At 36.9% G+C, this 14,858-nt stretch overlaps 2 protein-coding genes across 4 annotated transcripts; one reads left to right on the top strand and one right to left on the bottom strand.

Moving 5' to 3' along the window:
• The first annotated feature begins 2,243 nt into the window (after positions 1-2,243).
• Positions 2,244-4,738, top strand: LOC120002654 (receptor-like protein kinase FERONIA). Its single transcript, XM_038851413.1, has one exon. The coding sequence runs from the start codon at positions 2,244-2,246 to the stop codon at positions 4,671-4,673; it is 2,430 nt and encodes an 809-aa protein (XP_038707341.1). The 3' UTR covers positions 4,674-4,738.
• Positions 4,739-5,701: 963 nt separating this feature from the next.
• On the bottom strand, positions 5,702-14,679 carry LOC120002690 (nucleolar protein 14). Of its 3 annotated transcripts, none has more exons than XM_038851456.1 (14): positions 14,375-14,679; positions 14,120-14,254; positions 13,206-13,359; positions 12,810-12,892; positions 12,603-12,662; positions 12,310-12,516; positions 11,844-11,972; positions 10,527-11,195; positions 9,460-9,652; positions 9,163-9,356; positions 7,931-8,035; positions 7,522-7,661; positions 6,372-6,647; positions 5,702-6,246 (listed from the first exon to the last, which is right to left on the bottom strand). In XM_038851456.1, the coding sequence occupies exons 1-14, from the start codon at positions 14,576-14,578 to the stop codon at positions 5,982-5,984; spliced, it is 2,814 nt and encodes a 937-aa protein (XP_038707384.1). In that variant the 5' UTR covers positions 14,579-14,679; the 3' UTR covers positions 5,702-5,981. The 3 variants fall into 3 exon arrangements, with proteins under 3 accessions (XP_038707384.1, XP_038707385.1, XP_038707386.1); XM_038851457.1 differs by having other exon boundaries at positions 7,522-7,658; positions 14,375-14,678; XM_038851458.1 differs by having other exon boundaries at positions 12,603-12,678; positions 14,375-14,519.
• Positions 14,680-14,858: the final 179 nt, after the last annotated feature.

Below are 14,858 nucleotides of genomic sequence, written 5' to 3'. Positions count from 1 at the left end.
AAAATTACATGCCACTTCCATCCACAAACCTAAATTTGTTCAAATTTATAGACGGAGATTGAAAATGAACACTACATTCATGCTACAATATAATTAAAAAGTAAAATTACATACCGCGCGAAGCGCGAACATGACCCCTAGTTTATCTTATACTTATAAAATTAATTTCTTTTTTTAATTGAAAGCCTAGTCACTATATATTGGGTATACACTAAATAAACCTACAAACCTGACAATGGTCTTGAAATTTGAATGTGCCTATACCTTTCTGCTCTCCTTAAATAATCTTGGCTCTGTTTAGCAGAGCGGAAAGCTGGATTTTTAATGATAGCGGAAATGCAGTGAGAAATATGTTGAGTTTAAAGTTGTAAAATATGTTGTAAGGTGTTTGGTGAAGTAAAAGTTGACGCTAGTGGAAAACTATTGAAATAAAATATTATAATATTGGATTTTTTAAATTTTATATTAATATAAATCTAATAAATATAATTCTTAATTATAATTAATAAATATTTTCATATTAAAATTTTATAATGAATTTTATATAATTTTAAATATTAATTAAAAAAAGACCCACATTTGATATCACTATAAATAAATTTAATATTAATATAAATATATATAAATTTATTAATATGTTTAATATATATATGTAATATTTAAATACATAAAGGTTTATAAAGGCGTGGGTCCCATGCAAAAAGGCATGGAACCCACAGTTGAATTTTTTTTAAAACACTAAAAAGTAACATAAAGGCGTGAGACACATGAAAAAGGCATGGAACCCACGTTTTTATGTAATTCGTTGGTCAAGCTCCCTTTGGGAGCTTATTTGATGCTACCGGATCCGTTGTCAAATTGGCAACGGATCCGCTCACCCTGCTCTACCGTTTGGCAGAGCATCGAACTCAAGCATTTCGCTAAGCAGAAATGCTGAGCCAACTGCTCTGTCAAACAGGCAGCTTGACATATAACAAGCGTTGCTAAGATTTCATCCGACTGAGCATTGAGAACAGACATTCGGCAGCAGGTAAGAGGCAGAGGTGAAATTCATGCTTATTTATCGCATGAAGGAGAAGCTTTTTATCGACTTAAATGTCTCGAATGCCTGGTTAATTGCTTAAAGTTTTACTGCAAATTGCATAATGTACTTTTTGATAAGCAAAGGCCGGATATTGTTGCTATTTTCAAATATGGAAAATGAACATTTGCAGTTCCATGTAATTGGCTTTTAGCCCTTTTTCTTTCTTTATATTTTCTTTAAATTCTTGAGTATATGTTTGGATTATCACGGCCGAAAATCGCTTGCGCCTGTCTCCCTGAATTAAGCAACTCAATATCAATGCTGCCTCAATGAACCATTTCTTCGGACCAAAAATAAATTACTCGAAATATCCATTATTAGATTCTTATTTATTGTGGAAGACCCCCCTCCTCTTTTTCCTGAAGAATTCACCTTGATGTTTTTGATCCATGCATAATATCCTGAAAGATCGATACATTAAGATAGAATGGAAAATGTATGAGCATGAAAGCACCTAACCAATTTGAAAATTCAAACTTAAAAATTTAGGGCTGTCAAAGCCAATTTCCATGCATTAATATCTTGTAACATAACATCACTTCCCTACATCAGTTTGGTTGTATACAAGGACTTCCCCAAACCACTAGATACGGCTGTTGAACATATATCATAAAAGATAAGCACATAGATTGACTATTGACCTCTATTTATTGTATTTGTGGAAGACCCCATTTTTTTTTTTCTGAAGAATTTACAGTGATATATTTGATCCATGCATAATATCCCGAAAGATCGATACATTAAGATAGAGTGGAAAATGTATGAGCATGAAAGCACCTAAACCAGTTTGAAAATTCAAACTTTGAAAATTTTGCTAAAAATCTCTTTAGGGCTATCAAAGTCAATTTCCATGCAGGCATGCATTAATTTCGTAGCATAACATCACTTCCCTATATCAGTTTGGTTGTGTTCAAGGACTACCCTAAACCACTAGATACGGCAGTTGAAATCCACATATATCACAGAAGATGAGCAGATAGATTGACTATTGACCTCTATTTTGATTCTTCAATGAAGTTGCCACTAGAAAAAAAATCATTTGCCTAGCTTTTGTTTTTTTTTTTCTATCTTTACTCTCTATTGCAATTCCACAAAGCAATATATTATTTATTACTCAACAAGGCAATAGAATAAGGGAACTCCATTTCCTATTGGAACCATGTCTTTCATTCTCTTGTTCATCTGCAATCTCATACTCCTCATCTCTGCTAAGAATTCACCATATGTGCCAGCAGATAGCATTGTTCGCATCTGCTGCATACCTATTTCCGATAGACGGATTCCTCAACCAAAATTTCTGCTCTCAAATACATCTCGCGTGTCCATCATGGATCCTGATATTCCAAATGCTTGCATGTCTCATAACCAGGTTAATTACACATTTCCTGTCTCTCCTGGTCCTAAATTCATCCGGCTTCATTTCTATCCGGTGTTATACTCAGACTTGAACATTTCAAAAGCTTTGTTTACAGCTAGTGTTGGCCAATTCACTCTTTTCAGAACTTCCAAGTCATCTTATTCTCGAGAGAATTTTGATGCCGACTACAACATGAAGGAGTATATTGTTAACATAGATGGACAAGCACTAAATATCACATTTACTCCATCATCAGATTATTCTGACACCTACGGCTTCGTGAACCGGATCGATGTTGTTTCTATGCCTCTGAATCTCTACATACGAGATGTTCGAATCCCAGTTGTTGATTATCCTCCACAGTTTTACATGAGGAACTTCACAGCACTTGAGACAATTTACCGGTTGAATGTAGGTGGTGAATTCATCTCTCCGGAAGATGATACCGGCATGTCTCGCTCCTGGTCAACTGATGATGGCTATCTAAATTTTAATGAAATACATGCAAAAACTCTCAAATCTAATGTGGCAATCAAATACAGCTCCCAGGTTCAAGCATATACAGCACCGGCAGAGATATATGCCACAGCCAGGACGGTGACTCCTAACAGTAACATGACATGGTCATTGCCTTTGGATTCCAGTTTCTGTTACCTCATTAGGCTTCATTTCTGTGAGATCGCAGAGGATTACAAGGAAGACCTTGACAGGGTTTTTCGTGTCTACATCGGAAACGAAACCAATGAACTTCAAGCAGATGTAATCCACTTGAACCAAGGGAGAGGTGTCCCAATTTTCAGAGACTATGTTGTGAATTTCTCAAGGCATAGCGAAAGCATACAACTTCTACATGTAGCCATATTAGGTAACTCCAGTACTGGATTGAGATACGATGAGGGGATCTTAAATGGGTTGGAAATCTTCAGATTGTCTGACCACAGCAACAATCTAGCAGGTTCCAACCCATTTGCTGCAAAAAAGGCATTACAAAGTTCATTTAAAGATCCTTCAAAGACCGTGATAATTGCCTTTGATATCATCGTGGGTATCATGGTAGTTTTTCCTGTATTCTGCATTCTTATACTCGCCCAGTTGCCAAGATACTCTTACTCTATTTGGGGCAAGAAAATGTTTACACAGTGGCAACCATCAGATGATCATTGCCCCTGCTTCTCACTGAATGAGCTAAAACTAGCAACCAACAATTTTTCTCAAGCCTTTCTCATTGGTGCTGGCGGGTTTGGCAAAGTCTACAAGGGTTCCATCAACAATGGCACAAATACTGTCGCCATAAAGCGTGCAAGTCCTAATTCACACCAAGGTCTTGATGAATTTAAAACAGAAATCACCTTGCTTTCTAAGCTGCGACACCGCCATCTAGTCTCTTTAGTTGGCTATTGTTCTGAGAACCAGGAAATGATCCTTGTTTATGACTTTATGTGTCGTGGTACTCTTCGTGATCACCTCTACAACAGCAAAAAACCTCCACTTTCATGGAAGCTAAGGCTCAGTATATGCATAGGAGCTGCACGAGGACTCCACTACCTCCATACTGGCTCTAAACAGTTGATCATTCACTGCGACATGAAGACATCTAATATACTTTTAGATGAGAATTGGGTGGCTAAGGTTTCAGATTTAGGTATATCGAAGGTTGGCCCCAATTTGACAACCCAGAGTAACGCACATGTTACTACTTTAGTGAAAGGTAGTTTTGGATACTTAGATCCAGAATACTATCGGCGAAAGAAATTGACAGAGAAATCAGATGTCTACTCATTCGGTGTCGTACTATTTGAGGTACTTTGTGCTAGGCCTGCTGTGCTAGAAGTGAGGGAGAATGAGGAAGAGGAGCATGAGAAGGTGAATTTGGCACAGTGGGTTATACATTGCTATGAGAGACTAGATCAGATCATCGACCCAAACCTACAGGGAAAGATTGACCCAGAATGTTTCAAAACATTCACCAATGTAGCAAGGAAATGTTTGGCTGATCAAGGAAATGAACGGCCTTCCATGGGTGATGTATTGTGGAATTTGGAGCTGGCATGGAAGCAGCAAGAGAATGCAGAACTACAACAGAACCGAGGGTCCGTTAAGCCTAGTTGGAGGGTCAGGGTGGACGGACAAGTGATCCCAGATATTGATGAAGAACACTGCATTTTTGTTGATAATTCTGATCGGAACGTAGGAGTAGAATTTTCTGATATCATGGAACCAGTTGGACGTTGAGGTATTCTTTATCCATGTCTATCTAATATTTTGTGTAATTCGCCTTTAAAATTCCGCTCTACGATTTCCTGCAGTTGTTATTAAGATTGCCTACCTATAACACATTGTTTTCATGCAGCTAATAGGTTACAGAGAATATATTTTCTCACACTTCGTTGCAGACTTTGAATGTGGGTAATAACTTGGTCATATGGCAATGAAAGCTGGAGCTTTTGTTTAAATATGACATAAACCTAAATATTTACCCATCCCAAAGCCCAAAACAACTAATTAAACATAAAGTGGGTAATAAATAAATAAAAAGTCAGGTGTATCCATTACCCAACCCATCAACCAACCAACAATATCGGTTGACAACTATTACCCAACCCATAAAGTTGAGTAAGATAATGGTGTTGGATTTTAATCAAAGTCGATTGGTCGGGTCAGTTGGATTATCAATCGATAATCAACCGACCCAACCCATGATAAATCCTAATATTTGGGGATTGGGGTGAATGGGTGATGACTAACTTATCATTTACTAATTAAAAAAACAAAAGGCTGTGAAATCTTTCACAGTTATTTTCTTCCAAAAAAAAAAGAAAAGGAAAAAAGGCCTTTGCAGTTTGCAGTGTGTATGATGGTACAGGGAATGGTAGCCAAAGTACAATTCTCATTTTATGTCCAAATCTCTTAAATAACTATTGATTATAAAAATACATGTAGAATTCACTTAACATACAATCGGATTAAAATTTCTTAATGTCTCACTGTTCTTTTTTTTTTTAAAACTGATTTTTGATTTCTTGATGATAATTAAAACCATTTTTTCCAGAATTTGTTGTGTCTTTTCAGTATTTCATCAAATGGGTTTGTTTTTTAGAATATTGGAAGCTGTGTCTAGAATATTGAACGCCAACCTCACTGCACGCTTTCCAGGAAACAAAATTAATTAACCACCACAAGAGAGTAAGAGACCAGACTCTTCAGTTGCCCAAACTTTTCTTATATAAAGCAGAGTAGAAAGAGTAGACGCACTCAACAACTTTTAGAGGAAAAGAGAGAATGCAGTTTTCTTAAAATTTGAGGCAGTATAATTAAGTTTACACAAAATTGCACTCTGGAAACTTGTGTCATTCATCCATATTGCTTCAGACAAAGGGATGAAACACCAAAAGAGAGTGCAGCTGAGTATTGTAAAGTCTGTTGTCCTAAAGACACTCTGGTGAATAACAAAACAGGGACTGCCACAACTACTAAACTATGCACCAGCAAAACTATAATAATTCTGAGGAAGACTGTAAATCGAAACTTAATAATTAAACTTCATCGTTTTCTCCTCTTGCCCTTTCCAAGTTGTCCAGATTTAGCAGCATGTTCCTGTTCTTGTAGGAAAGCAAGAGCTTTCCCGTATTTCTCTGCTCTTTCTTCCTCCAGTCGTGCCTTGTCTCTCTCCTTCACTTCGAACAAGAAATAATTGTCCTTACGCAATTCTCGAGCTGCCCCTTTGGCTTCCTGTTTGAGGAGTTTTCTCAACTTTCTTCGCTCAGCCCTCTCACGATCTGGGTCATAGTCCCTACCCTTAACAAAGCTGCAGAACAATACGTAAATAAAAAGCTCAATTTGATGAATCAATTACGCTAGAGTATATAACAGAATAAAATTTATATAGTGAAAATGCAACATTGTGAAAGAGAGAAGTGGGAGATAAATTACTTTTCTTCAAACTTTGGATTGACTAATTTGATAGGCACTGGCTTCTTCTTTCGCATTTGAAGAGGTTGCCGAAGCATGTGATGTTCATCAACTTTCTTCTCAATGAGCTGAGCAACATCCTTAAACTTATCTTGTAAAGCTTCTGGCATGTTTTCCTGCCCAGCCACTTCACGTAACATAGAAAATGGCAAGAAAATTTCAGGGAATGAATTGAATCCTTCATATGTATCAACAAATCCTCTTAGCGTTTCAATCGTGGTTAACAGCACGCTAGCCCTGCAAATAGAGAACTCATATTTTAACAAATAGTAAACAAAATTGACAATTTTAGATGGCAACATCAACATATAGGTTTCCATTGTCTGACATGGCTCATAAATTTTGTTTGCGCATACATGTCATGGATGTCAACATCGCAAACCACACTCCCTCCCACCCCCCCACCCCACCAAAACCCTGTAGAGAGACGGAGAGAACATAATCTATGGACCATGGCAAAAGACATCATCGAATGTACACCTCATCTAAACAGTGAATCATTATCATTATTATCATCCAAGCATTTATCCCAAAATTTTGCGGTCGGCTAGACGAGTTTATGAGAACACAGCAAGAATTCACAATGTATATTCGTTTCCGTCATTAATTTCTATCTAGGATCACTTACATCGACTCATATCGAATCTATATTATTTCATACTATTTCAAGCCATGTGTTTTCAGGGCTTTCACTTCGCTTACTACCATCTCGTATACAAATTCTCTCGATTCTCCTCATCGCCGCACCACTATCTCTACGTTGAACATCTCCATACCATCTCAAACGGTTCCTCACAACTTATCTTCAATTGGTGCTACCACAACCTTAGATCTAATAATCTCATTTCTTAACCTATATTTCTGCGTGTGGCCACACATTGTATATGTTGTCTCTCAATAGTCCAACACTCAGAACCATATACCTTTAGAAGGGCTACTTCAGTTGCACCCCGGATGCACTCCTCCACTTCATTCACCCATTTTTAATCATATTAACTACATTTTCACTAATCTCAGCCATCTTGAAAAGTCGAGCCAAGATATTTAAAGATCTTACTTTTTGTTACTTCTCTCCCATATGATATAGTGAATAAGAAAATAAATTACAAACCTGAAATTGTCGGAGCTGAAAAAAGAAGAGTCCTCAGGTAACTCCATTAGCATGACGAAATTAAGAGAACTGACGTCATCTATGCGGTCATGCATGTACAGCAGGGGCCTAAGTGCTTTTAATTCCATACGATAAAACTGCCACATAGGGATCAAAGGAATGGTTGGTCTTTCATGCAGTTATAAACACTTGTTATTTAAATAAAAGTTTAAAATTATGAAAATTAAAAAAGAAAAAAAAATAAAGAAGAAACTATCACTGTTGGCCACAAGCAAATGGAAAATACCCACGGTCTTTTACGTGGTTTGAAAAACTTCGTTTTTTTTCTTGCTAGCATAACTGTGTAAGTTAAACATCAGGCAGTGAACAAAAAACCATTCAAAAAGATCTATCTAATTGAGACATGTACCTGAGACTCCTGATTGGATACTCCTTTTCTGTCAGTAATTGCCATTAGCAAAGTCTGGAGAAACATTATGGCTTCAGGACAGAACCTCCGAGATTGTTTAACAACCTGTTAGAAACACATCATGACACCATAAACAACATATTTCTAGTGTACATGGCATTTTCAAGCTTCATACATGAACAATTGCACTATAGCTTTCCTGAAAGCAATAGGATTGTATAATGAAATAAAAACTTAGATATGAATTAAACCAAAGCAGCACCCATGCACAAGGGTCCCACAGCAGTGTGCAAGGTCGGGGACAGGTAAGATGTGGAGAGGTTGTTTACAGCACAGGAATTGAACCTGTGACCTCTAGGTTGCACTCCCTACAACCCTACAACTAAGAGCATCCACATCAGATTACCTAAACATGAGTCTGTCTGTAAAATTTAGAGATTTTGTCAAAATAGAGCTCTGCATCAGATTACCTAGAGGTTCCCTATTTTACAGAATATGAACAGTAGTTCCCTACATCTAGAGAACCACTATTCACTTCCCTAAACATAAAATAATATTTTTTACTACTTTATTTTCTCCTCTCTCCTCTCTCCTCATTTTTTCCCTCCTCTCTCTCCTCACTCCTTTCTTTCTCTCTCTTCTTTCTCTCTCATCTCTTTCTCTCTCCTCTCCTCACATTTTGACTCCTTTCTCTCTCCTCACTTTTTCTCTCTCTCTTCTTTCTCTCTCCTCACTCTCTCCTCTCTCTCTCCTCACTCCTTTCTTTCTCTCTCCTCTTTCTCTCCTCACTTTTTCTCTCTCTTCTTTCTCTCTCCTCAATTTTTTTTTTCTAATTTTTAATAACATTAATTTATTATTTTAATTAATATATTGTTTTAAATGTAACTAATTTATTATTTTAAATAGAAGTAGTTTATATGAATAGAATAAATAAAGGAAAGAGAAATAAATATTATTTTAATGCAATAGAGAATATGATAGGTAATCTGATGCAGTGTTGATTGGATAGGGAATCTGTAAAATAGGGGAAAGTGACATTTTGTCTGTATTTTAGGGAATCTGTTAAGAGAAACTGATGCAGATGCTCTAAGCCACATGTTCTCCAGTATATGAATTAAACCAAGACCGAAAAAAATCCTCAAGAACTAATAGCCATAAGACAAGTTTCAAGAACCTGTAGAACAAATAGAATGAACATCAAAAACATTAAACAAGGTATCGAGGGTACATACTTTGAGAATCATAGAACATAAGAAAGAACCGATGGCAACATCGCGACCCGACAATATGGGGCAACGCATCAGATATTCACACATCAATAGTAATGCTGGGGTAATGACCACGTGACGGAAGTCAGAGCATGGATAAACCATAGACCATAACCTCAAGAGAAGCAATGTTTTCAATGAAGGCCAACAACCGTTCTCTGCATGTGAAACAAATATTCAGCTGGATGCAACACGAGACTCAACATATTGACAAAGTTGTTAGGACTTAAGACCATGACTTAAAACCATATAATGAACCACCTGGGTTTCTAACTTCCTCACAGAACTGAGCGCGGGTACGTAATATTCGCTGACGAGCACATATTGCAGCAAAGTATGGGATCTCTGCACTCAATTCCATCAAGGGCTTGACCAACAAATTTAACAACTCAAAATTTAAGGGCTTCTTATTTGCTAAAACAGCAAAATACTGCAATAGAATGCCATAAAACACCTGGAACAAAGCAGATAACTTAGTTTTAGGTAAGGAAAAATTCTAAACAAAGACATATAACTGTTCACAGTGTAATTTGTTGAGTATCACGATGCTACTCAATAGAAACACATCAAATACTCTAGCTCTCAAGTGCATAAAATTTACCTTTCTTTTCCTTTGAGAACCAACAAAAAGTTCATAATTAGCCTTAAATGCATACAAGTACACACACGACACATCTATCCAAAATAGCATGCAAGTTTCTGGAACTGCAGAATAATGCTCACAGACCTCATTTTTTACAATCTTACTAACATGGGATCTAAGCACACTTTTTACCTTGACACACGCATATAGAGGAATCTAAAGACACAAGGAACCAAAGCAAATAATTAGAAGCTAAATCTAACAGAAGGAACCAAAAGAAATCATACTGATGATGATGGAGATTGTTATTATCATGGTAATAAAAACAGTAAAATCTTAAGAATCCTAAGTTGATAAAAACATCAACTAAATTTGACAATTGAATTTTAAATTTTTAATAAGTTATTGTTAACCAACCAAACAGCAAACAGACTATGGCATTGTTAGAAGAACTCATCGTTTATATGTGCGTCAAATTTTATCTTGCGTTGACTGCTTATCTGGTTCTGTATAAACCGCAACACTGAAAGAGTGCTAGATTGAAGTTATCAAATAACAATCCTTTACAACTCATACCTAGAAGAATAAGTAGAACTACTCTTGCTTTACATTCTAAAGAACTAGTCTAACCCAGAGAGAAATAGTTAATTGAATTAGGAGAAGTTAGGTAAACAAGTGGTAAAAACTTACATATGCCCCGTAAACACACACATAAGGAACAAGAAAAAAGGTAGAAATTTCTTACCTGCATTTTCTTCCGATTTTCTGCAGCAAGCTTTATGGCATTGCTTGCCTGAATACGGTTAATAACAACGAGAACATCAGCATTAGAGCAGTTTTCCAACAGTGCATAAAGTTCCTCAAAGCTCTTTGGAGCTTCAATTAAATAGGGAATGTCAACAGCAGATGCTTTAATTTCTTTCCCATCCAAAGACTCTCTAACACCAGGCCTAACTTCAACAGCATCAATGTTATTAGACTTTTTATGCTCCCTTGGCTTTATCTCTGGCTCATCATCGCATTCATTTTCATTATCTTCTTCATCTTCCAAATCTGTGCCAAGATTGTCGTCATCACTTTGTTCCCAATCCTTCAGGGATAGAGCCTTTTCATCATGATCATTGTCTTCATCTTCATCCTCATCAGATCTTTCTTCATTATCATCATCTTCAACACTTTCTGAATCCCCAGAAGAACCATCATCATCATTTTCAGGATCTGCATCATCTCTTTCAAGAATCTCATCGATCCAACCTTTCTTAGTTCCACGATCGTCATCAAGCACAAAGGAATCACCCAGGTCGTCTCCTGAAATTGACCGTGGCTTCTTCGCAGATGGTTTTTCAACATCTTCATTGTCTTCATCACTGGAGTTGGAGTCATCATTGGCAACCATTCTCTTCTGACGTTCTTCCTGAAATTGACATTAAAGCATTAAAAGTGAAATACAAAATACTGAAAAGAAATACAACATCCCATTTCTCGGAATATTATCAGTCAATCCATAAAGCAGTAAGGAGATGACTATTATATTAGAAGGTGTCAGTTCCCTACCCCCAACCAGAAAAGAAAGGAATAAATTTTCATCTACATCCTTTCAGGAGGAAAAAACTGTTCACAAAGCACTCTGAAACAGAGGTATATTGGGTTACAATAACCAATACGTTGAATAAACAAACACATGGCAAAAATTTTCACAAGTTTAACATGATAGTTCCCTTGCAAGCCCATTGCTAATGTGGAGATCCAGCTATAAGACACTAAATGGCAGGAAACTCATGTCATTCCAAAATGGTTCCCAACATATGTTCACAAAGAGGTCCGGGTTGCTTCCGAGTTACAACAGAAAGGTATTATGTGGTGGGTATTCTAATTTACTAGGCAGAGTATATTCATATACTTTAGCCAGCATAGGAGCATATATTTCTTAATTAGCAAACTTCCATCAGTAAAACGCACGAAACCACATTCTAAAAAATCATGACTCCAAATCAAAATAGCATATATGAAATTACACATGCACATTAGACCTAAACTAACACGGAGAATGACTTCAACAAACCTCGAGTCGCTCTAATCGCTCTCTCTCCTCCTGGGCAATCTCTTCAGGAGTCTTTGTCCTGTCGGATGGGCGAGCACGCATGTCCAGTACCATCTCTTTGACAAGTTTATCATAAGAATCAGGTTGTTCCTGTCGAAGAGGGAAAAAGAATTACACCACTCAGATAGGTTGCTAAGATCCAGCTTATCGTATAGGACAATTGCAAATAAAGTTTCCGGAAGAATTATAAACATTCTTTAAGCTTTAATGAAAAAAGTATGGAATTCTTCATAGGATTGTGATTCCAGAAGCCAAGAAGAATGCAGGACGATAAGGAAAATATTTCAGAAAATAAACATAGGAAGTTCTAAAAAACTTAACACAATATAGATAGAGACAACACTGGACCCTTCAAGCCCAAATTTAGATATTAACCTATGGTTCATCTTTTAAATTTGTCAGGACCATGTCCGGTCATAAAACATACCTGAGTTCCTACTTTCTGAGGAACAGTTAATTCATCCTTCTTCGCAAGCTCTTTTGGAATGCCCTTGTTCACAAGAGCCTTCAAGGCATTCATCTTCCCTGGTTCAGTCAAAGACAGTAGACCCTGAGAATGCACTAAGGATGTGAAGCTCTTATCTAAATCCTCCATCAACTGTTCATTTTCTTCCTTATGTTGAGCTTTTTGTGCCTGGTCAGAAATGAAAACAAATATAACTAAATAAAGCAAAGGGAATCAAGAATATAATATAATTTCCATACTTAAGCAGTTACCACCTTGAAAAATTTGCTCTTCAAAATGACCTCTTCCATTACTTCCTTCCTGCTCTTTTGCTTCTGCAGCAATAAAGCACTATATAAATCATGTCAATGGTATCATTTAATCACAAGTATCAAAAAGCTTGCAAACAAAACTCTGCTCTGTGCTCCATATAACTCAACAATGAGCAACATGTAATTACTTCTTAAATGAACATATCTCACATTTTCATCCCCTTCGATCCGATCTCTTTCCCCAGGATTCTGTATAGCATTACCATTAGGCTGCTTAAAGATGGTCGACTTCTCTGCAAATATAAGAGATATGTCACTGAATCCGCAGAATACACAGAAGTGACAGAACAGTTCAAAACCTAAGAATCAAATCATAGTGTAAAAAAGGATAACAGAAACTATATTTTCAGAATATAGTCAATATACCACTCATCCTTAAACATTTAGGCATAAAAGTTACTTATGGACGAAAGAAGCCAGAGCTTGCAGTCAATCTAAATACTTGGTTAACAAAAACTCTTTCATCTATGGAATTAGTCAGATTTCTGATAGCATTATGAAACAATTTAACTCGTATACAAAAGAAAAAAGGTAATTTTTAATTACTTTCAGATGCTTCTGCACCATCATAATTGTCATCATCAGAAAGCAATTCATTGTCAAAATCATCCCTTTCTGAATGAGGACCGAGGCCAGGAAAGCCAAAATCGTCTTCTTCTCCATCTGATAAAGTATACTTGCTCTTCTTGTTCAATTTTAACTACAAATTACACCAAAAGAAGACAAAAAAAATGTCATTTAATATATTAGACCTTTGTAAGAAGAAACAAAGAAACAATTGGACTTCCACAGAAATAAAACAAAACCAACATGAAATATATTTTGCTCACCATAAGAACCTCAAACAGTTAAACTATAGTAGCCAATAAATTGGTGACTTAGTTTGATGGTTTTCGAACCATTAGGTGCTAAAAACAAGAATAGCTTAATCATGGGATGATGGTTGTGAACAGGCAATGCTAGTATATATCAAACCAGCAATCACATCTACATAGATAATTAAATACATTATTTTCTCACCTCCATAATCCATCAACATTAAAAAAATTTGAAAATTTTATAGTTGGAGAAAATACGACTACGTGAAAGTTCAAAGGTTCAAAGGGAACATATTGGAAGGGCCACCCTAAACCAGATATCAGAGAGTAGTACATGAACCCTTAACAAAAACCACCTCCTTTGACTAGACAAAAGATAAGAGAGGAAGTAAAAAGAAACCTTACTCCCCCAGAAAAATAAAGACGCCCTTTCATAAATCCATAATTACGTGCATAGAAACCAAAGACGCAGGTAGCAAGAACAGAGCTTCAGCTACTCCTAGTACTAGGACGGTGAATAAAAAACTATCAGCTAGTCATTCACCGTTGACTAAAATCACATTTTCAGTAGCAAAGAGAAAATAAACCAAAGCAATTCAGTGCACAAACAATCTGCAAATGCATAACAAAGATATAAATTACCCGACGTTCACGCTGGGACCGTATAATGGCCTTATCAAACTCGCCTAAAGCCTCATTCTGCTCCCCAATTCGCTTGTCTACAAAGACTGATGCTTTGCCGCTCTGCTCATATTCCTTCAACAGTGTCTTCTTCCTCTGCACAAACCAAACCAACGACCCCAATCAGAAATTTCCCAATATATATAAGAGTGTGCAGAGAGAGAGGAAGAGAATGAACTGAAATTGAAAGAGAATTATAATGGAAATCAGTAATGCCTTCTCGATGGCAAGGGAGCGAGCAAGGCCGACGCGTTTCTGCTCGCCCTTGCGTTGCTTGCCGATAATGTCAAATTTACGGCGTGACCAGATGGTCTCAAAGGGGTTCGGTTTTGGAGTTTTGGCTTTCATAGCCACAGCTTCCGGACCTGTCTTCATCTTACTCTTTTTCTTGTTGCCCTTCTTGCTCGGGGTTTTTCCCATTGTTGCAGCTTACAGATTGGAAGAGTTAGGGTTTTGAGGGGGGTTTTCTTCTGCCGCAGAGTTGCGGCTTTTGGGGTTGAAGGTAGAGAAGTTGGTATGAGCCGTTCTCGAACATGAAAGGCCCAAAACTGAATTGTGGCCTGGGCTATCTGCCTGTTTGTTAAGCGGGTTTGGCCCAAAAGTTCTTAGGTTTTGAAGTGAAATGTTGGGGTTAAGAGCAACCAAAAAAAAATGTCACTTTGTCCGCACAGTCACTTCATCAAAATATTTAGTCAAATAG

The sequence above is a fragment of the Tripterygium wilfordii genome, chromosome 7, assembly GCF_013401445.1.
Source record: "Tripterygium wilfordii isolate XIE 37 chromosome 7, ASM1340144v1, whole genome shotgun sequence".
Taxonomy (NCBI): domain Eukaryota; kingdom Viridiplantae; phylum Streptophyta; class Magnoliopsida; order Celastrales; family Celastraceae; genus Tripterygium; species Tripterygium wilfordii.
Note: the sequence above shows the minus strand (reverse complement) of the source record. Positions and strands in the feature narration are given on the sequence as shown.